At 40.9% G+C, this 27,078-nt stretch overlaps 1 protein-coding gene across 7 annotated transcripts in view; it reads left to right on the top strand.

The window, feature by feature from the left end:
• The first annotated feature begins 362 nt into the window (after positions 1 to 362).
• Sorbs2 (sorbin and SH3 domain containing 2) overlaps positions 363 to 27,078 on the top strand; it is an 88,681-nt gene continuing 61,965 nt past the window's right edge. For 3 of the 7 annotated variants that reach the window (XM_032918513.1, XM_032918511.1, XM_032918510.1), the window contains exons 1-6: positions 363 to 1,220; positions 6,423 to 6,515; positions 10,376 to 10,402; positions 10,677 to 10,801; positions 20,550 to 20,688; positions 25,210 to 25,382. In XM_032918513.1, the coding sequence (XP_032774404.1) occupies positions 1,211 to 1,220; positions 6,423 to 6,515; positions 10,376 to 10,402; positions 10,677 to 10,801; positions 20,550 to 20,688; positions 25,210 to 25,382 (567 nt within the window). In that variant the 5' untranslated portion in view covers positions 363 to 1,210. Of the gene's footprint in view, positions 1,221 to 3,679; positions 6,516 to 10,375; positions 10,403 to 10,676; positions 10,802 to 20,549; positions 20,689 to 25,209; positions 25,383 to 27,078 lie in introns of those variants that run through there. The other 4 variants (XM_032918516.1, XM_032918514.1, XM_032918512.1 and 1 more) reach the window with 3 other exon arrangements.

Below are 27,078 nucleotides of genomic sequence, written 5' to 3'. Positions count from 1 at the left end.
CCTGCTCTGGGGATTGTTTATCCCTTCTTGTTTTAGAAGTGGCCTCAGCCACAATCCCAGACATCCCTCGAGGCAATTTTTCCATTTATTTTGTCCATTTAAGGGGAACATATTGAGAGCTTTGCTACTGAGAGATTAAAATAAATATGTTGGGAGGAATGGTCTTAAAGCTCCTGGGCAAACCAGTGCCTACTCTCTCGGGTTCATGAGCGTCCCTACCATACAGGCTGTAAGACCAGTCTAGTGTTTAGAAAAATGCCACAGTCTAGAAAAAATGCTAAGACACCCAGAAAAGTGTTTCTTGTATACATTGAAAACTAAAAAGCAAAATATGTTATGATAAACTTTCCTTTAATGATTTTTCAAAAGTACATTGACCCATGAAAACGGATCCACGCGTCTAAGGAAATGATTTCAAGACAACAGTGGTTGTGTTGGTTTGTTTGTTGTTTTGCTTTGCTTTTGAAATTCTGGAAAAGATACTTAACAATGAAACAATGAATTGTCCTTGTAGAACCGGATGGATAGTTCTAACAAACAAACAAAAACTTCCTTTGCGTACTGAGTTTGGACCCCAGGTTCTCATGTACCTTAGGCGTGGAAACTAAGTTTCTTAAAATGAAAGTTTAGGCTGTGCATGTGAGTCACTGGGTAGAACACATGCTTGATTTGAATGAGGTTACTTATAGTCTATAGCAAAGACAGAAATAACACCGGGAAGAAAGGAAGGAAGGTAGGCCTCTGTTTTCGACCATTAGTGATCACCATTAAATGAAAATTGAACTTTATTACCATAAGAATGATTGAACCCAAAGTTGAATGGAATTGTAGATAATGCTCTCTTTCTTAAGCTTTGGCTTAAGGAAGATTAATGATAAAGTGGTGTTAATTTATAGGTTAGGTTCTCAACCTGTGGGTCAGGACCCCTTTGGGGGGGTCAAGTGACCATTTCACTGGAGTTGCCTAAGATCATCAGAAAACACAGATATTTACATTACCTTTGATGATTGGAGGTCACCCCAACACAAGGAACTGTACTAAAGGGTCACAGCGTTAGGAAGATTGAGAGCCACTGTTATGGGTTCCCTAAAACCAGAAACACTCACCCAGCATTCTGTTCTGTGTGACAGGGAGCAGACTCTTACCACCCTTTTGTTTTTCTCCTTACAGGAAAACTGAGGACTTTAACAACACACCCTTCAAGGTGAAAATGAATACAGGTATACCGTCTCTGGGAGTTTCTAACTCTTTAGCTTTGCTCTTTAAAAGTCACCTTGGTCCTACGTTAGCATAGCAATGCTGTATTGATCATAAAAGTTTTGCAGTGTCTCTGAGCTTATAGAGAATTCCATTCCTTTATCACTGCATCCCAAAATTATAACCTGAAGGAGAATTGTTTTGTTACCTGCTATAGTTGATCTTTTCTTATATTTTCTTCTTCTGTCTTGTGTGTGTGTGTGTGTGTGTGTGTGTGTGTGTGTGTGTGAGAGAGAGAGAGAGAGAGAGAGAGAGAGAGAGAGAGAGAGAGAGAGAGAGAGAGATTTCATTAGGAATACACATGTCTAGGGGGTTGAGGATTTCATGTCAGTGGTAGAGCATGTTCTGGTCCCCAGGATGTCTGTGGATGGGTGTGAATAGGGGAGACCAAAGGTTACATTTCAGTATCATTCCTTGTATTGCAAGCCACCATGTTTTTTAAGCAGGGCCTCTCATTTTGACCTGGACCTCTGCAATTAGACTATGCTAGCTGTTCCATGAGTCCCAGGTATCCCCCTGTCTCCACAACTCCTGTGCTGAAATTATAACCACATTGCACGGTGCCCAGCTTTTTAAATGTAGGTTCTGAGGGTCAAATGGGGGTTTTCACGCTTAGAAGGAAAGGCTTTACCAACTAAGCCATGATCTCAGGCCTTTATGCTTATATTTTTTTTTTAATTAATTCTTAAAGTTGCTAGAAATTACATTTATACATTTGAAATCTCTTGCTTAAAATATCTCAGGCTCAGAAGTGAGTTGCTCTGGTGAACAATACTTAAACTTTTCCTATTTACGAACTATATTGACAAAGATAAGAATTCCAAAGCCTTACACGAAATGAGCTCAATTAATTCTTCATCATCATGATTTGCATAAAACCATAAGCATGTTATTTTTAGACTTGTATACAGTATCCCTAAATATTTTAACACAAATGTCTCTGAATCCTGTTATAGAGATTTTAATTGCAAAATAGTTTACAAATCACTGATAAACACATGAAAAACATCATTTTGTTCCCATAGTAGACGCATTTGGCTTCTAATTTCACCTTCACCCTCATTGCCCCAAAAGTGTGATATACATTAATTAAAGAAAATAACTCTTTCAGTGAAATCCTACGACTGTGTGTATCATGGCTGATGGCTGGAAAGTTGTTTCAGCCAGCCCCCTCATAACAGAGCATAAAGGAACTCCAGGACATTCTTTCTCAACAAGTTCCTTGTATCAGTGTCTAGAAGAAGGATTAACAACGAGCTAGTAAGAGCCAGGATTTAATCCCTAGATCAAGTGTGGAGACTTGTGCCAGGTTCACCTCCCCTGGCATCTGCCTAGCTGAAACCTGCTCAAACTGGCCTCAGGGAACATTGTGGCATCAGGCTCCTGAGGGTGGAGCCCACGTGTAGATAGGTGTTTGGAGCAATGGCCAAGGGTGTTGAAGAGAGAATGAGTGACCTTCACGGAGAACCAAGTAGAGGCAACTGGAGGTGGCTTTGCTTTCTCCGTGTCCTCTGCCTAATGACAGTGCTTATTCCATTTTGTCTGCACAATGTGAAATGGGCTGTGAGGAGCCTCTTGCTTGAATGTAGAGTCACTCCTGTACACTGTCCCCGTGAAGAAGTGAGGTTTACTCACTGTTTGGAGGGATCTCCTTTAATGACTTAAGTTCCACATAGCTTTCCCAAATAGAATTTTCCTACTTGTCATAACCTATTATGGTAGATAGGCATATATAATTATACTGAACACACCTCGCTTGTATACAATATATTCAACAGTTGGTCGTCCCGTTCCTATGATGGTGTACTAACAATAGGAACAAAAAAAAAAAAACAAAACATATTTTCCAGTCACTAAGGTCTAAAAATTCTTTTACATCTAATCTTTGCTCTTAATCAAATACACAACAAACTATCTATGGAGAATGAGTTCCTAACAAAATTAAGGAACAATTGATCCCCATGTAACTAATAAATAAAATCGGCTCACCTTATCTATCTATCCATTATTAATGATATATGCTATTTTTAAAAACGCAATAGGCCAGGTCTGGTACAGTAGCTCAGTTGAGTAGAGAGCTTGCTGCTCAGTTATGGGCACCTGAGTTTAAACCCCAAGCACCCAGGTAAGAAGTTGTGCATGAAAAAAAGCACTACCCACAGTGCCAGTACTTGGAGGCAGAGAGAGGAGGCTCCTGGCGTTCCTGGACAGGCTAGCCAATTCTAGTCAGAGGACTCCAAACACAATGGAAGACCCTGTCTTTAAAAAAAAATATGGAAGGAGAAATGGGGATCCCCTTATCATTGGCCTCTGGCCTCCAGAAGCATGCACATAGTTGCATGCACCGAGATGAACATTTCCTGTGTGTGTGTGTGTGTGTGTGTGTGTGTGTATGTGTGTGTGTGTGTGTATCACAAGCAGCAACAATAACAAAAACATATTTTCCAGTCACTAAGGTCTAAAAATTCTTTTATATCTAATCTTTGCTTTTAATCAAATGCACAACAAACTATCTCTGAGGAGAACGAGTTTCATTTTGGGATGTTTAAACTATGTCCTATCTCCACTCAGAAATTGTGAGCCGTTGATTTCTAATGCATAAGAATTCACAATCATCAAAATGGGGAAAGATAATTCAGTAATTCATAGATTAGACTCTAGTTTACCTGTGTAAGTGGTTTCTAGCAGTGCAAATAGCAATCAGACATCTTAAAGCTCCGTGAAAGGATGCTCAACCAGGCAGTAGTTCATGGATGACCAGGAAGGGAAGGCCAGCACCAGGCTGCTTCAGGATAAGCTAACTGTTAGAGACAGCATCCTCATCTTGAGTCCTCAAGGACATCTTCAAAGGATAACATAAAATATCAAAATATAAGTAAATACAGAATATTAATTTCTAGTGGCTTGTCTATTCTACCAATTTCAAGAAAGCTTAGCATTTGAAACTAAGCTCTTTAATAAGTCTGAGCAGAAAGTCTCCACTTAGCCTGAAGATTCCCATACTTCTTTGTCTCACAGTGACAACGTCTGAGTATTTTTTTCATGCTGCTTCTAAACCCAAAAGAAGCATCCAATAATTCTATTTATTAAGCAGTTTGGTGCAAACAATATAATAAGTATTTACGTCCTGACAATTTAAAAGTCACTTGACAAAATAGCACACGTGAATTGAAAGAAAAATAGTAATTTACTTTCAGTGGAACCACGATTACTTAATAGTGGTATGTGTGTGCCTGTCATGCCCTAGGATGTCTCAGACCGTGGAATGAAATTATACATAACTACTCTGGTTCACGGACAGGACTTTCCAAGTGACTTTCAGAGGGCGCTTGCCTTTTCACATTGTAACCACCCTCCTAGCTCTTAGAGATACAAAGTGATCAAAACGAATATAACAGAGCCTGCAATATGGAAACCCTCAACTACTTCAGTCTAAGCTTTCCTTCCGTGCCCTGCTGTTTTTCTCAAAGGTTTAAGATATTCTCCAACAGCCTTGTGGATTCATGGAGCACCACAGCCCAGTTTAAACATGCCAAGCTTACGGCACGTCTCTGGCTCTCCTCACTCTGAGATGTAGTGTTTTTACCTCTGTTCATTTTCAGACACTAAGAGTTGAAAGAACCAGGAAATAAACTCCTTCTAAAAGTGATGCCACTTTTCACTTTTGACATCCTTAACCGAGCATCCCTTAGAGCAGCCAGGAGTGACTAGATCCTATGTTGTGTCCAGTGGCAATATGTCCATTTCCCAGACACCTTGTCTCTCATAGGATTTCAGCAAATGGAAAATAGCTGTGTTCTGCGGAAGGTATTTTCAGTGTTAATTTTCTACCATCTGTGTCTTTCTCTTTTGGGTCCTAGCTACAGTATTTCTGTTCATTAGCTTATTTTCATTTTGTGTTTCAACTCAGGTTTCCTGTTTGATGGTTTCTGCACTAAATATTATAATTTTAAGTTAGATTTCCTATTAGAAGAGCTACACCAATTTTGTGTTCTATTGACCTCATGCCTTATGGCTTTAACAGTAATTAACTCACTCATAATTCCAACTATGTTTACTAATCTGAACTCTCTCGGGTTTAATTCGGTGAGCATTTTGTGAAGAAAAGAATAAGAAAAACATGTGACACATCCAATAATTATACTCTCACAATTACATTCTCATATTGTTGGTCACATTATGCTTCTGTGTGTGTTCCAAAGAGAAAATTGAGGTTCCTTTGATTTGATGAGGAGGAGAAGGGCGGAAAACTATTGCACAAGCTATATTACCAAGGAGTGTGGGAGCAGGAGCAAGTCTATTCAGAAATAGAATGCTAACCTTTCAGTCTTGGAGTCTTGTCTTCCAAATTTGGACTTCTCAACTTCTCACAGCATAGAAAATGGCTGACGCCTTTGCACACATTTCACTTCACATTTTGATTTCCTTAGCATACATATAGATTATGTCATGCCTACTATTCAAAACTATAAGGGCAATGCATTTATTTTCCAAAAAAAAAAAATGCTTATCTCAATGCTTGCCTATTCAGGGCTGCCCTTGATTTTAATTAGAATAACCACTTCAGAACTGTAGGAAGGCATGAACTTGCATAATGTTATGTGTTTCTTTATGAAGTATATGTCAGCTGAAAAATATTACTTCAAGAATTATTCAATCGAGATAACTCACCCCTGATTTCCTTTAGGAATCACCCTGATTGTCTTTGACAAACATAAGTAAAATAGAGTAAATTTAAATTATTTATATGAGTGCATATTACAACACGGCACTGTAGGCTAAAATACAAATAAGCCCTAACTCTAAAAGCTAGCTGTGTTGTTTCTAGACTTAGTGTACATTTAAAAAAAATGGTGTAAACAAAATTGAGCTCTGTCTCTGGGATTTCATTAAAAACAAAGGTTGAGCATTCATATAAAACCTTCTGTTGCATTTGAGAGGATTGCCATCTCTCTCTGAGCAGACCCTTGGTGGCTCACTTTTGTCTCATTTGTCCTTGTTAGTTTGGGGACAGGAGTGAAAATCGCAGGTGTATTCTGTGACTACTAATGCTCAACTGTTCATCTTTCTCACGAATGACTGACACATCTCACTTAAAATGCATGACATTCGCATGTGCTTTCTCTGTTGCCTTGGCCTCTGCTATATCATGTTTTTGCTTCCAGATAGCGGTGGGTGTGCTCGCAAACGTGCCGCCATGTCTGTCACGTTAACATCTGTGAAGAGAGTTCAAAGTTCTCCAAACCTATTGGCTGCAGGTATAACGTCACTAACTCACAGTGTCACACTTGAATGGCTTCACCTCACCTCTCTCTTTCCAGAATCATCTTGTTGGACTGTGTCCAGAGATTTTAAATGCCTTTCAAGTCCCCCACTCAGTCTTATTTTTTTTCTAATCCCAAGAATAGCTTCTACTCTTTCTGGTTATGTTCTAAAAATAAAAAGCCAAAGGAAACCGATACCTTCTTAAAAACAAACACTTATAAATATAAGTAAAAGCACCAGTCACTTGCAAAAAAATATATTAATTGTAAGTGTTAACTATTTAAGTTTTTGTTATCTCATGAAGTAAAGTAACAGGATACTTTATTAAGATATCATCCAGGGTTGGGGATTTAGCTCAGTGGTAGAGCGCTTGCCTAGGAAGCACAAGGCCCTGGGTTCGGTCCCCAGCTCCGAAAAAAAGAACAAAAAAAAAAAAAAAGATATCATCCATTTCTTTGAGAATTAATTTGGTTCTTCCCCAAAGGTTGCAAACAGAAAACAGACTTTCTTGCGTCTATCTAATACATACTTTAGAATGTCCCAGAATCTTGATTAATTTAGAGAGCCATGACCCCACAGATAAAAATGTCCTTCAGAAAGCAGTTGAGGATGTGAGACTCCAGCATCCACCAAGGTAGCTCTCTTTTTTTCACTCAACATCTGCAATGACCTCCACCTGAGACACAGGCTAAACCTGGAGACTCTGCAGCTCTGGAAGTTCAGCTGGAGCCCAGCCTGTCCCTAGACCCTTCATGAGGTAACCCAGGCCTCTTGGTAATTGGTTACTTAATTGGATGACATGGTTAAAGTTGAAGATTAATTAACTATAAAACAGAGGGAGGAACGTGCTGGGGCTTCTAAACAAGTTCAGTTGTCCCTCCATGTTTCAGTCTTCTGTAAACACGTGTTTGGTGGTCAGCTGGTACTGAGGATGTCCTACCAGCCTTATTAAAGAAAAAACAAACAAACAAGAAGCCTTCTAAGGGTAACTTCCACATTCTTCCCCAACTCACAAATGGATATAAATGTCAGGAGCCTCATATTGTCCTTCTCTACAAAGCAAATAACCAGAAAGCGCTGCAATGTATGCACTCTGAGTATGTTTGTTCATGTATATATAAATACGAGAAGGCATTATAGAAGCATAGACTTCTCTAGATGCATCAGGTGTATGAGAATGAGGAGAAGTAAAGTAAATAAAAGGAAGGCACATCACATAATTGGAATGCCTGAACTGTGAGTTTCCTTGACATTGCAACTGAGATCTCAGTTGTGATCACCGATGCACAGAGACTTACTGTGTGTCTTTGATAGGGTTCTATTGCTGTGAAGAGACACCATGACCACAGCAACTCTCTTAAAGAAAAACGTTTCATTGGAGCTGGCTTACAGTTTCAGAGGTTCGGTCCATCGTCATTATGACAGGAAGCATGGTGCAAGCAGGTAGAGCTGGAGCTGAGAGTTCTGTATCTTAATCTGAAGCAGAAGGAGACTGTGTACCACACTCAGCATAGCTTGAGTATCTGAGACCTCAAAGCCGCCCCCACAGTGACAAACTTCCTCCAACAAGACCACACTTCCTAATAGTGCTGCTGCTCCCCATGGATCAATCATTTGAACACATGGAGTATGTGGGGGAATATTCCTATTCAAGCCACCATACCATGTTAACAATTCCTACCCATTATCATCTACAAAAATAACCTGCAAAAGAGAACACTGGGTTAAGCTAGAGATTGCACTTGAGAGATTCAAACTGTTCTGCAAGCAATTCCATACCATTCAAGTTGTCGGGAAAGGCTAAGTGTTTTACAGTCAATAGAGAAAAATGATCGAAGCCAGTCATGATGGCATGATCTCTGGTATGGCCCCAGCTACTTAGAGTTAAGGCTGCCGGGACCATCCAGCAAGTTTAAGGCAAGCCTGGCACACCATCTCAAAATTTAAAATAATAAAATCAGAGTTAAGGAAGGGATGTAGCTCGGTGGTGAAACTTACCTTGCATGACTTGTGGTTCAATTCCTTGTACCCGAATGAAAGGGAAAGAAGAAGGAAAGTTAAATAAACGTCAGCAGTGTGAGTGATTAGCACCTCTTACCTATCCTATGTCACTAGAAATAAGACTTTTAGCAGTGTCCTGAAGCTCTGATTTAACTTTAAAAGGATATTTCTTTTGCACATATGGACACACCAAGCCTTTAAGGAAATTTTAATTCCATTTTAAATAAAAGAATCAAGATCCTTTATGCCCAGGATCATCGTGTAGCAGTATTCACAAGGACTTACAAGGCAGGAATTTATGTTTTGACATTGTTAGAGAATCAATCACTCACCAAAATGTACACTAAAACCATCAACTTGAGCTTTATTAAGCATGGTCTCATCTTGATGTTTCATCTGTGGGCCTGCCCCGTACAGAATTGTCAGTATCCCATGGGTGAGTCTAGGCACAGTGTTCTCTGTTTTCCCCTTCCCCAGGTTCTACAACCCTATAATGTGGTCTCTATTGTGAGGAAAGCGAGCTGGCCATCGAGTACTATCAAGGAGGGGATATGCATTCCAAGAGTTTTTCCATGAAACGCCATACACCCTTCCTCCCCAACCTCATCTGCATCACTGGCACCTCCACAGACGTGACTTCTGTTGCTTTACCCCAGCACACGTTATCAAACCAAGAGTAATCTAAACTCCCTACTCTCAAGACGTGTAACCATTATTGATGCCGTCCCCCCACTCATTGCCCTTCTCAGATCCCAGATTTGTTCTTTGTCCACAGTGTGTAACACCCCAGCGGTCAGTTAATCTCTTTTCTTAAGTGCCCCAAAAGCAGAATCCTACAGATGCCTTCCCACACTGCATTGTTTTTCTCTCTAGAGGAGTCACTGTCTTTCGACTGAATAAAATGGTGAATTCCAGGCCCCCTTAAACTCTAGGTATAGAACCCAGTGAATATGTCATGAATAATTCTACAAAGTTATTTTTACTGGATTATTACATTACCCTCATTTTTATTCCAATTTATGATAATATACAATGAATGGGAAAGGAAAGGACTCTCACAATCCTTTCCAAGATCAGTGCTTTATGGCTCCAATAGACCAAACAGTGTAAACTGACTCCCTCAGATGGCCATTAAGGAGGTGCTGAGACAACTGATGACCGGATGTGGTTAAACAAACTGGTTTTGTACTAAAAGCAATCTATTTACAATGATTCATTTCCCCCAGCTTATGAGGTAAAAGGTAAGAGTGTCTAGCTTTCCTGTTTGAACAAAGACTTTAAAAGGACAATTAGAAAATTAAGTTCTAGGGAACAATATGAAAATATCATCTTGGACAGATCTGCCTCTGTGAAAGTGAAAAACAAAACCAAAAACAAACAAACAAACAAAAAAGCCAAGCTATTGAAACATTAGTCACTGTCTAATACAGCACTTAAAAATAGTAAGAGATGAGCCTTGGCCAGCCACAGACCTGGTGACTTACTTTAATGTTCTGAAAAGTTCCCATTGTTTGCAAACCAGATTCTTTTCAGTCCTTTAATTCTGTGTTCAGTAGTCATATATCCATTTTGGGCCAGGATAAGCTTAAAATTACACGGTGTGATATTACTGTGTGTGAAAATTAGCATTTGCTATAGTTCTAGTTATTGATTGATGCAGATATTTAAGAAATGGTCAGCATATCGAAAATAAAACAGTGCACAGACCTCTCATGACTAAACTTAAGGTGCCCCGTTTCAGGACTGAGATAATGTTGACAAAAACTGTGCGTGTGGCTCTCTGCCAAGTACGTTTATAGGACGTTCGGTTTGCTTCACACTCGAGTTAATGTCAATATTGTTTTTCTTTCAGGGCGTGAGTCTCACTCTCCGGACTCAGGTACAGAAAAAATATTGTGAACAACTACTGTACTTTATTTCAAGGCCATTTTTCTTTTTACATATCCACAGCCATATCATTAAACTTATGTTAAATTTAAATTCCGTACACTGTTATGCACAACAAATTATAATTCCATCAAGACCATTTCAGTTTTAGAAAAACAAATCCATTTTCTAACACACCAAAAAAAAAAAAAGAAAGAAAGAAAAAAAAACCAAATTCGAGTGAACGTAGATATTTCTGTGTTCGATTTGTTTTCCCTTAATGAAAGCTTGGAGATCTTACAATGGTCGAAATCCAGAGACACTGAATGGAGATGCCACATATTCCTCTCTTGCAGCAAAAGGTTTTAGAAGCGTTCGACCAAACCTGCAAGACAAAAAGTCACCAACCCAGGTAATAACAGCTCAGTGCCTGCTGTGTATCTAATTCTTAGCCCTCTGCTTGCTTGTCCTCCTGGAAATCGTCCTGGCTTTAAAATGCTTCTGCCCTCTCTAGTTGCTTTTGCCTGTCACAGTAACATGAACATGGGGCTTGAGTTTTAAGCTCAAAACAGGTAGGTTTTTGTGACTGTTGATGTTGTTTCTGTCTTGATTCTCTGGTAAAACTTATAAAAGTAGGCCAGCTTCTACTGTAGTGTTTTAGATAAAGTCTAATTATTAAAACTCTGGAAGCTGTTTGTTCGGATTTCAGAGTTAAGAGTCAGTGATACATCATGTGTTGCATGAATATGTGTCAGACGAACAATGAGATTTTGAGATGTTAGGAAAACCATACAGGCAGAACACTAAAAACCATGTGTCTAAATGACCTCCGGGTATAAAAACGTGACAAGATAACATATACCCACGGTTAGCGTAATTCCTAAAATTTTGGGTGGGACCAATGTCTTCGTAATGTATTCTAAAATTACAGGACCGACAGCGGCCATTCTGTCTGCTGCTCAGGGCACAGTATGTATGTATGGATTTCTTCAGGGCAGCTTTGACAATGTGTCTCTCCTGACTAACTTGGACTTTCTCTATGTTTTTTTCCTTCTATATCATTTCTCTTTCTGAACACTTTTGGCCATCTAGGCACCCCTTCCGCCAGTCAGGAAGGGGAGCTTTGACAGTCAGACCCTGATAACCAATCAGTCAAAGGGTGACATTTTAGACTCATTAGGAACTAACAAACTCACTCCATCATGTACAGAGGACTTTACTAACCTTAAACCTCTCCAAGGAACTACACATTCTAGTGAGGATTCTAACCAGACATTAATGTATTCTGAGGAATCCAGCACGACTGTGTCCTACACACAGAAAATCACTAGCCCACTACCGGCATCCCCCAGGTCCAGCCCTGCACACTTTGGAGACATCAACACCCCATTTCTACAACAAGACTACACACAAGATTCTCAAACTCGAAGAATTTCTACCTTGAAGCTAACCCCTAACCAGGACCGAGGAAGTAGTTTTCCCCTTAACACACCACGGTTTCCACAACCCACTGGCGGTCCATCATTTCTGCCAAGGTCTTGCTCATCAAGCCCTAACCCAGACACACACACAGCGTCCCTTTCCATTCGGATAGCCCCCTGTTCAGAACACCATCTTGAGAGCCACAAACAGTTCCCTGAGCTTCCTCCAGAGCCTGCGAAGATGCCTCTTCAGCAGGATAGACAAACGCCTTCAGATGCCACCGCCTGTCGGTCTCCAGCGGTACACGTGCCTCTCTCTTCTCCAGTTTGAGCTTTGTGTCAAACCTAATGCTATACTAGCTTCTAAGCAGGAGGGGAAAGGAGAAAGAAACTATTTCAAAACCTTACTGGCTGAACTCAGTGATTTCTTTTTCTGTATCTATGTATTTGCACACAAACCTTTTCTACAAAAATTATGTTCTAAAAGTCTCTTCTTTCAGAGTTTTTTTCTTTTTTAATTATTGATAGATAAGTTAAGACACTGTAAACCACATCCATTCTTAAAGTACTTCCAGGTACCGAAGGCCTGTTTCTATGTTAGACATTTGGGAGCCAGGTTAACCTTATTTAAATATACAATATATCTTAAGAAAAATCTTAATTATAACATGCTTTATTTTAACTTCAAACAGTACTTATTCCTTTGCAAACTGACACTTGTCCTCACTAAAATTCAGTGGTTGGTTAATTTAGAAAGCACACTAATCAAGTTTTATTACCTAGACTCATTATTTTCTACATATGTAAAATTCCACCATAACACCACTGTTGTCACAGTCACCATCTCTACTGAATGGAAAGTCATCCTCCCAGCTTCTCCACAAAGTGGAAAGGCATCGGCCACATAAGCTTTAAAGATGAACTGTAGAGTTTTCTCCAGCCTTCCTTCATTGTTGGCTACCTGATGCAGCTTCCACGGGGCCCTCTCTGTGAGTTTGGAATAGAATTGACGAGATGTGACTAATCCATTCCTAGGACGTGGCAGGGGGAGAGACCTGTGAGAGCAGAGGGAACACCAATAATTGGTAGCTCCGAGGTGGAGTGTGGGATGAGAGGGTTTGGGGCTCAGGGGAAAGGTCCTCGTTGGAGACTTAAAAACAGATCAGCTTACAGATGCAGTTTGTAGCCAAGAGTCAGTGAAAACAACATGGAGAATGGAGAGAACCCAAGAGTTGAGCTCATGCAAACCTTAACACTCAAAGGAAGAACCAGTCAAGGAGACTAGCACTGGTATCTGCAAAAGGAGAAGAAAATCCAGGGAAATGAGCCATACTAAAAGCCAAGCAAGGAAATCATGGGAGGAGAGGGAAAGTAACTTCAAATATTGTTAGTGGGACAAGCAAGATGAAGGCAGAAAGCACACCTCAGGGTAGAAGTTAGAGCGGGCTTAGGACAGACAGGGAGGAGGCCAATTAGACTGCGGCTTCCTTCAAGGTGTTATTATGTGCCTCCCTGAACTTTAGTCTCTTCATCTATAATATGGGGTTAATAACAAGATTCGTCTTAGAGAGTTCCTCGGCAGGTATGATAATATATATGGAGAATTCGGCATACGGCCTTCTACATAGTAATTCCCCGACACACAGAAGCTGTTATTATTCCAAAATAATATTTCCCAAACCATGCAGCATCTTGGGGAAGTAAATTAAGGTTGTCAACAATATTTTTTTTCACAGATGGATGAAAGTTTTCATCAGATTAATAGTGTCTTGATATATTGCACTGTCAATATTATTGTCAAAAAGTGCCAGAAATTCTTATAGTTTTTATTTTAATTTTGCTGAGAATATATGAGATCTACCCTCTTCACATTATCTTTGCAATTCATGTATGTGGTAAGCATGCATGTGTGTATGTAGGCTAGTATGTGTTGGGTGTCTGTCCAGGTTACTCTCCTCTTTATTTATTGAGACACTTTCTCTTGCTGAGCCAGGAGCTGCATAACAGTGGTTCATCTAGCTACCAGCTTCCCACAGAGATCCCTATCCTTGTGTCCTCAATGCTGGGCTTTTATGTGGGTTCAGAAAATCCCAACTCTTGTCTTTGTGTTTGTCTAGCAAGCACGTTATTGATTGTGTCATCTCCCCCCAGACCTTTCTTCACAAATTTTAAGTGTTCCATATACAACTATTAACTCTAGGCATAGTGACATATGGGAAACTCCTAGAATTTGTTTCTCTTGCCCAAATGAAACTCTATACCCTGGATAGCAGCTCAGCTCCATCTTGCTCAGCCCCTTTGCCATTAACTCTCTATTTCGGCTATCTCAGATGCCTTATGTAAGTGGAATCACAAAGTAACTGTTCTGTGACTGCCTGGTTTCACTTTCATATAATATCCTCTATTTTGAATTTCCACTTCAAAATACAAAAAAAAAAAAGACTAAAGAATAGTTCATCTTGATATAAATCATACTTTATCCATTCTTCCACCAATGGACATTTAATTTTCATGTCTTCCCTTCCACAGTATATGTCATATTTGTTTCATTTTCTGTTTAATGGTCTTTCACGATGGTTTTTACATTTAAAATTCTTGCAGGAAGACATAGTAAATGTCAGGGGCTACAAATTGTGTGTGTGTGTGTGTGTGTGTGTGTGTGTGTGTGTGTGTGTTAAAATAATTGAGCACTGCAGCATCGTAGGCGAGAACAATATCAATTTAAAAGCAGCACAAGATCCCCCCTATTCAGTGAGCCCTTTCCTGAATGCACATAATGGCGACCCCCATTAGTTTACAAGGCAGTGATTTCGTGGTTGAAGAATTCTGAGATCTGATTATTAGAAGCACTTTCTCTATGGAATCACAATCTGCCTTCTTTAAATTCTCCATGTTTACCCCAGGGGACAAAAGAGGTGACCTTTTCTTCTCCCTCTCTAGGACAGCTTTCACATAACTGTTCCCTTCCCTGGTCTGGCTTTGTGAAAAGCATTACTGTGCCTTCTAACTAAGTACAGTCATTTTCAAGTCGTGATGCTCTTGAGCAGCTGTGACTGCTCACCAGACACCCCGACCTGTATTTCTTTCTTAATAGCTCAGTCTTCTAAAACTATAAAAGATGAGTTGTGTTAATGATTGTAACTGACATATAGGGAAACTGAGGACAAGGGAGCTTGGACAGCTTGCCCAAGTCACTGCAGAGAGACAGATGGTGGGTTCTCCCAGGTCTGCTTTCCCTTTGGGATCAGCCTTACACTCCGTCTTTGGCAGTGTTCTTAGAGTATGACAGCTTCTTAGATGTAAAATCACCCCACAGTTCCTGCTATTTAATACCCAGTAGAGTTGAACCTCCCGGATACCTTTCTGCTATGTCGTTCTTATCTACAGGTTCATCTCTATCAGTTTTTCCCTTTGCCGAGTCACCCTCTAGCCATCCTCCTTGCTAATTCGCCATAGAGCCTCAACCTTGATTCTCTCGCCTTTGGCAACCATCACTTCTCCTGGTGTTCTGGATTGGATTCCTTTGGACCAAGGGGTTCCATCTTATTTAGGATAACTTAAGGTATTAGATATGTCACAGCTTAAGAACCCCCTTCCTTAGTGAAGAGCAGACAGCTGCAAGCTGGTGTCTCTAGTTCCTCCCTCGATAGCTAAGGAAAATAATGTCAACTTAGACTCATAAAACATGAATGACTGTTGAGCAATATTTGAATGCATTCATTTGATATAGTCCAAAAGCCAGGAAACACAAACCAATTTGATCTTTCTGCAGTCATCTACCTGTCACTAAATATAGTAGGGAGTGGAAAACCATTCTTATTTGACGTGAATTTTTCCCACTACAAGCTAATCCAGAATGGGAAAATACTCACATCTTCCTTGTACATGTTTTTGGTTCTCTGCTCATGCTTTGAGCTGGCCTATGTAAGAGATGATGCCATACAGCAGTTTACACCATGAAGCTCCTCCAGGTGGAAGGGATGTAAAACAACAGGACACTCTAAGACAGTACTCACAGGAGAGTGAGATGTTGGGGGGTGGAGGGAGTAAAGCAGGGAAAAGTCATTAAGACAGGACATAAAAGCACTCAAAAGAGCTCCATGAAGTACCTAAAACTGACCAGTTTCACTAGCCCCTCCCTGCTCCCAACCAAGACTATATCTAAGCAGGAAAGGCGACCGAGTCTCTCTTAAGCAAGCCAAGTGGCCTAGAAGAGTCTCAGGCAAACTGGGCCACCTGGAAGCTACAAAAGTCAACCAAGCCACCTGGAAGGGGCTCGCCCAACTGACACTGTCCAACCTGGTGTGAGCTGCCTGCAGGCCATGCAGTCAGGAAAATGCTTCCACGTCACATGGCCATTCGTTAAGTTGGATGTTCATCACCATTTCTGACATCTGAGGTGTAACAGCCATCATCGAAATCTTTTGACAGACATCTTTTGTCTCCTTACTTGGTTGGTCCCTTCCTGGTGTTCAAACTCTTGGTTACACACAGCTTCGGAATTCTTAACCCTTTTATTTCCACTTCAGTTTCTTTCTCCTTTCTTGAGACTCAATGCCAACAGTAGCTGTACCTAACCCATTTTAACAAAATCATGACTGATCTTTGTTTCCCTTTATTTACACACATGAGTACCATGGCTAACACTTAAAACTTCAATGGTTGGTTTTTGTATCTCACGGTAAAAGCAATGAACAGATTTGGTAAGTAGAAAGTGAACAGAAGTCCGTTTTCCACATAATAGTTTATAGTTTGATCAATTTAAACAGTAAGTGAGGAAAAGTAGGTTTATATTGGGGGACCATTTTGATAGTCAAGAAGCAATAGGAAGAACCAGGCTCCACGGTTTTTCTTGAGAGACAAACTAATTCTGCCCAAGCAACAGACAACTTGATATCATTGCACTATCATTAGAACAAAACCTGAACATGTCTGAGGAGAACGTTTCCACTGCAATATTATCCGAGCAAGGGTCTTGTTCAAACTGCACTGGATTCATGTTCTTCACGCTTCCAAGCATTTCCCACAGTGTGTCTGACACCTAATCCATCTGAATGCATTTCCTTAGAGTGTTTGCACATAAAACCAATGCTACACCCTTTCTGTCACGGTGTAAGACAGATATTCTTATATACTTGAATGATTCTTCTCTCTTCTCATTATTCTTTCCCCTCAACCTCAGCTTGAACGCCAGCACTTGACTGCCAATGTTTTGGAGGTAAATTCCTCACAGACACGCAGGCAAGGCCCAGCCCACGCCTCTTCCTCATGCCTGTCTGGGCATGCTTTTCACCTACCCACTTTTTCACCGGGCAGTGGCTCCTCCCACTGCCACTACCTGATGATCTGGGGCCTTCCTGCCTGCCTTTGACCCAGGGCCTCTCAGCTTGTTTATGCAAACATCCTTTCCTAGCTCCTAACAGCCTTATACACAGCCATGCCACAGGCTTTCTCCAGTCAGACTCTTCCCTGAGCCATCACTCCTCCCAATCTGAGAGTGAGTCCTCCACAGCCATTCTAGTTGAACTACAACTGGGACCCTCTGACATTACTGACTGCTCAAAGACACCCCCCTGCCCCCACCTTGGGTCAGAGATCTGCTGTGACAGATGGCATCACCTTAGCAACTGCCACTTCTATAATGACTCTTCCCTCCTTTGCCTGCACCATGTTGTAAGGACAGCACTCGTTTGCTATCTGGTTTTGTAGCCGACCATTTTTATTTGCATAGGTGTTGATTAGCAGACCAACTGTATACCATCTGTTAGAGAAAGCTGTTGGCATCATCCTCATGAAACCCACTTGGTGCTAAAATCTTTACTGATAGCCCCTTCCTGCACTTAGGCGCTATTTATGGTAACTCTAGCGTGCTCTGCTTCTAACTTACCGTCTTTCTGTGGCTCCTGTGCTATCAACTGGTTTATTTCTAAGGCCCTTTGTCAGAAATGTAAGTAAGTAGACGGCCATCATTTGCCTTGCTTAAACTATAGTGAAAGGCCAAAATGTTTCAGATAGTGTAGCTTACCGTTAATACCTGAAACAGGATGCTCTCCTGTAAGACTCACCTCGCTGTGTCCTGGTTTAACACTTGAGGTGCTGTCTCTCCCCCGTGAGTGATTCTGACTGCATAGCTCTAATTGTCCTTACTATTCTTTGGATGACAGACACCTGTGGTGAACACTACTGTCATGTAGGAGCGAGCGATGTAAATAATTTTAGTCCCTCGTTCAGAAATGTAGCCTCAGGCTGTTTTGTAATATTTCCCCTGAGCCATCCCAGTCTCAAAATTTATGAAAACATTTTCATTTCAACGATAAGAAACAGCATAAACTTTCGTTTATTCAGTATATAAATAGTTCTCATATGCATGATAGATATCATTGAAATATGTCTGTAACGTCACTTGGAGATCACTAATCAGTGATCACTAAAATTGTAGCTAAAATGCTTTGAATGTTATCGCACAGGTTCTCCAGCACTGGCAGTAAAAAGATCCCTGACTTTCACTGAAGGGTGTATAGCTTTGAGCAAAGAGAGATTCTCTGAAATCGTTACCGTACTGATGGTTCTGTCACCGGGAAATCATATCTGTACCACATGGTGGCTGTACACTGTCAAGACGTAAAACTTCAACTTGCATGCACAGAGAAATGCCACAAGCCATATTTTTTTTAACTTCTACAACTACAGAAAAGGAAAAAAAACTTGTTTCAATCGTTTGGGGTGACTTAGTATTCACCAAGTGGCTGGATTTTCTTTCTGGAAATACCCGGACTAAACCAACCCCTATCCACAGATAGCCAGCCACTAGCCTTGGGTACTCATCAGGGATGAGTCACTCTATGTCCTACTGTGTTAGAAAAAAAAGTTGGATATTCCTAATGAAAATGCCCAAATTAAAAAATTTTTCAAAATTGGAGACATTGGCATGACATTGTAAATTTAATATTCCACACCTGACTTCATGTGACAAATTGGAATAAAAACAATTCTGCGGCTGGAGACATGGTTCAGGGGACAAGAGCACCACTGGCTGCTCTTGCAGAGGACCAACATTCAATTCCCAGCACCCATTTGGCAGCTCTGTAACAGAACCTGATGCCCTCTTCTGGAGTGCAGACTGCATGCAGACAAAGTTACCCATGTACATAAAATACATGGATTAAACAAACAAAGCAAAACAACAACAACAACAACAGCAACAACAACACCTCAGGAGCTCTGAAACCGCTTTTTCTATAAAATAAAAATTGAAAGTTTTATGTAGTTACCTTCAGATTATGTGTATGAATCATCCCTAAGACATGTATATCCCACATTCAAATCCATATGACATCTGAAATAATTCTGCCCATAAGCATTTGGGCATAAGGGATACTCACCTGTACTAGAAACCTTAGTTTTAATAGAAATTATTCTGTCTTTTGCATTCATCATTATAACAAATCAAAGTTGATTTAAACAAGGAGGCAAAAATATCTGTTTATTGTTCAGCAGAGTCACATAAAGGTTCTGAAGTACTATGCATTGTGTCTGCATAAATGTCCAGTTCAAAGAGTCCTTAACGTATAGCTAATTGTTAAAATGAGAGACTTTTTCTGATACCTTAAAGACATACTTGATAAGTATAGTCCTTATAATTGAATAATTATTGCTTTTAGGACATATGTGATATGACTTTTAAGTAAATTAGCTTTCTTTTGGATCATTTGAAAGCATGATAATCTTTGATTTTATATTCATCTGTTGTGGTTCATGCTCGTGTAACTGAAGTTTCTTTTGTTATTTAAAAGAGTGGAAAAGTTGGTAAGTTGTGAGTCTCTATGTCTGTGCAGATGTGTGTCTGTATGTGCATATCTGCAATGCTGTAATAACTAAACACTCTTACTAATGTTATCTCACCTGCATGCGTTATTTGGTTTGCGTAGTGCTCAAGTGGTATGCTGTGCAAAGACAGTGCTGAGTTCAGCTGATTCACCTCAGTCACCACATGTAGCCTCTGAACGTCTGTTAGGACATCAATCCCAAGCTGCATGCTTAACTACCAAAGAAGCCCATGTATGCCTGCTCAGCGAGAAGCTTTGAGTAGCAGTAGAAATAGAAACTAGTCAGATGGAAAACAAACAAGTCAATGTCTTAAGAAACCAGAATGTCACGTGAGGTTGAAGTGTTTTAGCATCTTTACAATGGTTTACAATGGTTTACCCGGTATGTGGCTGCACGAGTAGGTCATTTCCTGACTCATTAAGCCAAACACTTGCTTTCCGTGTCAGTCATCTTGTTTTGGAAACATTGATTCATTAGAGCACTGAGTCCGTGAGCCAGCCCCTCTCCTCCTGTCAGAGAGCATCCATTTCAAACCCACCATGCAGAAGGATGAGAGAGAGAGATGTGACTACGTGAGACCAGGCTGTGAGAGTTCAGTGGCCTGCCCATTCATTTGCCAGTGACCCATGTAGGTGGCACCTCTGTTGGCACTGTGGCGTGCCCACTGGCTAGGTGCTCTCATTTCCCTAACCACTTCCCGTGCCCTCTGATAATATAAGGGGTGAGAAATAAAGGAAAGAACAGAGAAAACTGGGTGGAGGAGGTCTTTGGTCCCTCTGACACCAGTTTTCAAAAGAGATAAAAGCCCCATAGTTGATTACTGTCTTGTAGTTGGAAGGTCTTATTGTCACAGATAGGAGTGATGTTCCCGGGGAAGCCTGTGATATAACGGGTCCTCTGTGCTTTCCTCAGAGCCAGATCACTATCAACGGCAACTCTGGTGGCGCTGTGAGTCCAGTGAGTTACTATCAGAGGCCATTCTCCCCTTCTGCATACTCCCTCCCAGCCTCACTCAACTCCAGCATGATCATGCCACACGGCAGGTCGCTTGGTAAGTACTGCGGTCGTGATTTCCATGACAACTTTAACGTGGCAGCCATATGTCATCACAAAAGAAAAATACAAGGTGACATAGTGATGTGCAACTGACGGGCAGTACACTGGTGACCCTCCCTTGGGAAGAGTTAGAACAGAAGGGTCTACATTGTAGAAAAGAGGGCCATTGCTATTTGGAGGTGATGGTTCCTTCCATAGCTAAGCCTGGGGAAGGCTGGTTGCTATTTAAATGATGGAGTAGAAAGAACGTGGCGATACCTAGTGAACAAAGGGGAGCTTATGGGGCCCAGAAAACAGTAGTGTAGCACTGTTCGATTGAGGAGGCTTCTTCCTTTGTGGGAGAACTTTCATTCTCGAATACTCTTTAGTTACACCTATGGAAAAATTATTTTAACAATTAAAATAGTCTAACAAGGGGGTTGGGGATTTAGCTCAGCGGTAGAGCGCTTGCCTAGCAAGCGCAAGGCCCTGGGTTCGATCCCCAGCTCCGAAAAAAAAGAAAAGAAAAAAAAATAGTCTAACAAGGTGACAGGCTATAGTAACACAGAAAAATCCTAAAGTCCTGGATAACAGTCGTAAACTATTCAAACTGATATTTGAAGGCCGTCCATCATCACTGGGGTACTAGGAAGCAAATGGGGGGAACTTAAATACTACCTTAAATGAAGATTCCACAATTTATGTGAGTTCTTAATCCTTTGGGTGTTAAATAGTAGGCAAAGCCATGGCTTTGGGGAGATGACTCAGTAGGTAAGATCACTGCTGCTCTTCCAGAAGTCCCAGGCTCAACTCCCAACTCCCAAATGATGGTCCTCACCCACCTGTGACTCCAGTTCCAAGGGATCTGATGCCCTCTTCTGACCTATAAAGGCACCAAGCATCCATGTGGTGTATATACATACACATAAGCAAAGCACTCCTATGTAAAATAAAATACATAAATCCAATTTAAAATGTTTAAGTTATAGTCTTCCTCCAGTAATAATTATTTCCTAAATAATCATTATGCGTGACTCTTTAGCCATTGCCTGTCTTAGTGAGCACAGTTCATCTCATTCTACCAGTTAAAAACTATAAATGATCAAGTATAAATAGCCCTTGACTTTAGGCCTAATCAGTATGTAGTTTTGCACATGCCCTTAAGTTATATAAATGTTGAAAATATGAAAATCTGTTTCAAAACTTTAAGCATATGATGTTGTCTATCTTGTGAACTCTTTAGAGCCTCCTGGGTAAGTCCTGTGCTTCAAAAGATAGAATTCTTTACATTCTTATTATGTAAATAGAATTATTTAAATAGAATTCATATATTCTTATGTAGCCAAATATATTAGCATAGCTTGAAAGTAATGTAACAAGTATTCTGCAGTTGCTAAAAGTTCAACATAAAAATTCCAAAATGAACCATTATGTGTTAGGTTGACAAGGTTCCCATGATGCCAAGAACCTAGAGGGTTTTCAGGACAACAAAGCAGAGGATGCTAAGGAAAGCATACATACTTGAACCTCTCAAAAAGAGAGGCCCCATCTTACAGCCACTACCGGTCAGCAACAGAGAGAAAAATGTACAACATGGAGCTCTACACCATTCTTTGGTTCATAGCAGACCTCCTTCTCTCTTCTCACACCAACTCATTAACAGAAGGAGTGCGATACCACGAGTTCACTAAAGAGAGCTTTATGTCGACTTCAAGCCCACTCGTGGTAAAAACTCAGCTTCCATGGTCAACAAAACCTCTGTGCGGTTTTCAACATAGTCATGGGACTCATTAAAGAAGAGTCTAAATAGACCCATGCCTTTTCTAACGCCACTCCCGGGAGCTGTTCGTGAAGCTTGTAATGATCTCCTTTTAGAGTGTAAGAAAGAAGGGCTTGTTTGTGCCAAACTTCTCTCTTTGACAACCAGTCCACAGTTCAGTTCTATAACACACTCCACTATTTCAACCTTCTGAAATGGAATTATGGTTTACTATACACAAAAGTGAAACTTTCTAAGTTATTTCAGCTGTAACGTTTTCCTAAATAATCATTAAGTGGGACTCCTTATCCCAGTGTGTCTTAGTGAACAGTTTTCCCCATTCTACCAGATTAAAAATATACTCAAATACAGACAGCGCTTGACTTTAGACCTAACTAGTGAGTGGATTTTACACATAAACTTTTTAACATGGAAAAGAATTCCCTGCATAAACATTGAATAAGTTCCAATTGGCTACGGCGGGGATGGGAGGGGAATTTACAAGTCTGTTCTGCCCTAGGTGGACTTTAAGACAAAAGATTGCAAATATAACAGTTTATGAGCCACATAAGAGAAATAGAAAAAGAACTAGTATTGTGTAACTACAGTCACATGAACTAAACGTGGGGACAGACTCGATACTCTCTCTTATGCTAGAGCTGTGGCACATCCTATATGCTCAGAAAACACTGGTTGCTGACAGAAATTCTAGCACCGTGGCTATCCTGCCAAGGCCAGTGAAGAATTAAATGAAAAGGTCAAGCAGGGCAAAATAACATACTATGACTTCATTCGGTGTCTGGAAAGATGAGAGTTGTATAAGAAGTGACACAGGAAACATATCCTTTCCTAGACTCATCCATTCCATTCAAAAATGCCTTAAGACGCTTCTCTGTTGTAAACTAAATTGAAAGTCGACTTACAGACTTTATAGGCTAATATACTGAATATTAGCCTCGAGAGAGCTTAATGCTAAACAGCCATGTGAAAATGAGTTAAATTCTTAAATGTTTATGTTGTCCTGCACAACGTCATCTAAGAATACATATATAATATAAAAGTTCATTATACTATCAATGTATGATATAAATATTAGTTGTAAATCATATGTATGAGAATGAAACAAACACATACATGAATAGAATCAGCAAATGTTGTCCTAAAACATAAGAATTTTTCAGCTTCCACAGAAAGGAACTGAGGAACAGATTTTGCTAAAACAGGTCTTTCAAACAGCAGGAAGTCACATCACTGTTGTTTGACAAGATCACCAATAATGTTAATTTTCCAAAGCTATTATTCTTCACTCAGAATGAACAGAGCAGGTAGGGTACACACGTGTTCTCTGTTACCTCTGAGAGTATTCCAGAGAATCATAACCTCAACATTAAGATGGAAATTTGATAAACCTCATGTGACTTCAATCCTTAAAACAACTGTCACATCTTGAAGGATAAAAAAACCATAGCATGGGCACTTTACCATCAAACCAACAATATAAAATAAAATTCAATTAATCATAACTACTGAAAAGCACTTATTTACCCAGGAGCCTCCACTGTCTAGTGCGCATCTGGTTCTAAAAATAATTCTCAACTGACTTTTATTTTCATTTTACTTTTATGGAATTTTATCTTTGGGTCAATAATCCTATGGCTTCTCTAAAATATCTCTTACTACTTTTTCATGATGGTGGCCATCAGTCTCACAAGGCTCATTATGAGGTGCGACCTGAGTAAACTGTATCAGGCTCATTCAGCTTCTGCTGCCCCCCTCATTCTGTCTTTCCCAAGATTTCTGGAAGGAAAGTGAGGTGGGACACACTTAGTGTCTCCTCAGCAGTGGCTGCACATGTCATTCATCAAGTATTCTTCCTCTCGTCCTTCTTTATAATACACCAAAGTCCTTGTTGTCCCATATATGTGTATAATATCTGCTACTGAATGAGACAGAGAAAATATGGGAAAGGGTACAGAGGTAGAAAGAGGATTCTATGATGATTGGCAATCAAGGTATAAGAGGCACTGTTAATTTACAGACCATGTATGTAGATGCTTCAGTCCTTCTTAGAAGGGGTAACAAAAATATTCATAAGAGGAGATATGGAGACAAAGTTTGGAGCAGAGACTGAAGGAATGGCCATTCAAAGACTGCCCCACGGGGGATACAGCCCAGATATATACAGCCACCAAACATAGACAATATTACAGATGCCAAGAAGTGCATGCTGACAGGAGCCTGATATAGCTCTCTCCTGATATAGCCAGAGCGTGACAAATACAGAGTCAGATGCTTGCAGACAACCATTGTACTGAGAACAGGGTCCCCATTGGAGGAGTTAGAGAAAGGATTGAAGGAGCTGAAGGGGTTTACAACCCCATAAGACCAACAATTCCAACCAAGCAGAGCTCCTGGGGACTAAACCGCCATCCAAAGAGTACACATGGACAGACCCATGGCTCCATTTCCATATGTAGCAGAGGATGGCCTTATTGGGCACCAATGGGAAGAGAAGCCCTTGGTCCTGCCAAGGTTCGATGCCCCTGTGTAGGGAAATGTCAGGGCAGGGAGGCAGAAAGGAATGGCTGGATGGCTTCTATGAACACCCTCATAGAAGAAGGGGGAGGAGGGGTAGGTAGGATAGAGGGTTTATGGACAGGAAACTGAGAAAGAGGATAACACTTGAAATGTAAATAAGTAAAAAGTATCCAATAAAAGAGACATTTAAAAAATTACGGCCCATGCATCTAACGTGTTCCATGTCAATGTTCTGCTCAGATTCTGCGGAGACATATTCCCATCATGCCCAGTCGCTAGACGGCACCATGGGAAGCTCCATCCCACTCTACAGATCCTCCGAGGAAGAGAAGAGGGTCACAGTCATCAAAGCCCCGCATTACCCAGGGATCGGCCCTGTGGATGAGTCTGGAATCCCCACAGCCATTAGAACGGTAAGCCGCGCGTGCCAGCACTTGTGTCTTTCTGGGTCTATACATGAGCTCCACAAAGGACGGATTGTGCATAGCTCTGTGCATTCCTAGGGTCTTATGGCATAAAGCTTGTCCTCTGAGCCATCCGAGAGCTCCCATGAATACCATGCTGTGTGGCAGAGGAAGAAAATGGCTGTGAAGATAATCTCAGAGTCTGTTTTCTCCATTCGAATTTAAAACCATGAAAATGGTGGGGTTTGTTAAATAATAACACTTTGTTTTTAACTTTCTGTCAGAGCAAGGTGAAGCCTAGAGAGAAAATGGGGGTGGGGGGCCTGGGGGGGTGGGGGCAGTGTTTCTCCTTTCACAGCATGCAATCCCACATGCACTGTAAAAAGACAAGTGATTTGCTTCTTGAAATGGATGTGAGTTAACACCAGGGGATGGGAAACTGTGAATTGGGACTTGGGAGGTGAGATGATTGGAGTGAAGGGAGGTAATATCATGGGAAAAAGCTGTCTCTACAAAGGAGGGGAGAGGAGAGAGAGAGAGAGAGAGAGAGAGAGAGAGAGAGAGAGAGAGAGAGAGAGAGAGAGAGAGAGAGAGAGAAGAGATGGAATTTTGCATCCCTCCGCTGAGCCTGCTGAGAGCTCCCTGTACAAGTGAAAGTGTCGAGGGCATTTTTTTTTTTTTTAGTCTTTAAACTCTGCCAAAGCGTTACTCAGTGTGCTGGGGCAGCCCTTTCTGGGGCAGCCCTTTCTGGCAACGCTGCTGGCAGCAACAGAGCCTAGGCAGGCAGCTGTGCGCTGACCGCGTCCACTGCAAGAGGAGGTCTGTGGTAGCAGACAAGGAAGACTGGGGAGCCAGGATGCGAGCCACAGCTTCTCTGCAGGTGAAGGTGGGGGCAGGGGTTGAGAGGAGGAAGCTCTAACAGGCAAAAGGGTTGCCTCTGTGCCCACATAAGGGGCTGAGTGCTGCCAAGAGCAGGGTTTTCCTGAATGGAAGCACAGGGGACCAGAGACAGTAAGAATCCTAGAAAAAGAATGGGCAGGGTGTGGGGCCAGAAGCAGCGGTGAGACAGGAAACATGTTGAAAAAGTTTGAAGACGTATGAGGGGTTCCTTCTGTATTTGAGTTTGCAGCGATCATGTTTTATATACAGACACAAGTTCAGAACTGATTATTCTTGGCATTGGTGTTGTGGTTGAAGCCAAAAAAAGTATATCCGTATAGCATACACTTGGGATTTAGACTTCTCAGATTGTTACGAGTGTTGAATGTAACTAATTATAAAACTCAAAAAAATTGAGTTGGGATGATGATGGTCATACTTAAGTGACAGAAAAATCCCAGGGTGTGTGACTAATACGCTCCCTTTTATGACAGTTGTATGTTTCTAATGGCAGTGTTTTGACACTTGTTTTCCTTTCAGAATGTCTAACTTGAAATGGCTAAGTTTGAGTTTTCCCATGATAATGACAGCATAGTGACTCAGGCAGGAATGGTGTCATGGATTCTGTCTGTTAGCCCTCGAGACACAGTGTACACATAGCCCAAGGGATCATTGCTTTCTGTGCAGTTATGGTCTGAAAAGATTCTATCTCATATCTATGGGGGTGTTTTCTAAGTTAGCGAAGGATTTATTTTAAAAAAAGCACATTAATGTGACCTGTTCTTCCTCGTGTACGGATTTTTAAACCTGCAGTGTTTTACTTGAA

Source organism: Rattus rattus, chromosome 13 (assembly GCF_011064425.1).
Source record: "Rattus rattus isolate New Zealand chromosome 13, Rrattus_CSIRO_v1, whole genome shotgun sequence".
NCBI lineage: Eukaryota > Metazoa > Chordata > Mammalia > Rodentia > Muridae > Rattus > Rattus rattus.
The sequence above is the reverse complement of the archived record's forward strand: the minus strand, read 5'-3'. Positions and strand labels throughout refer to the sequence as shown.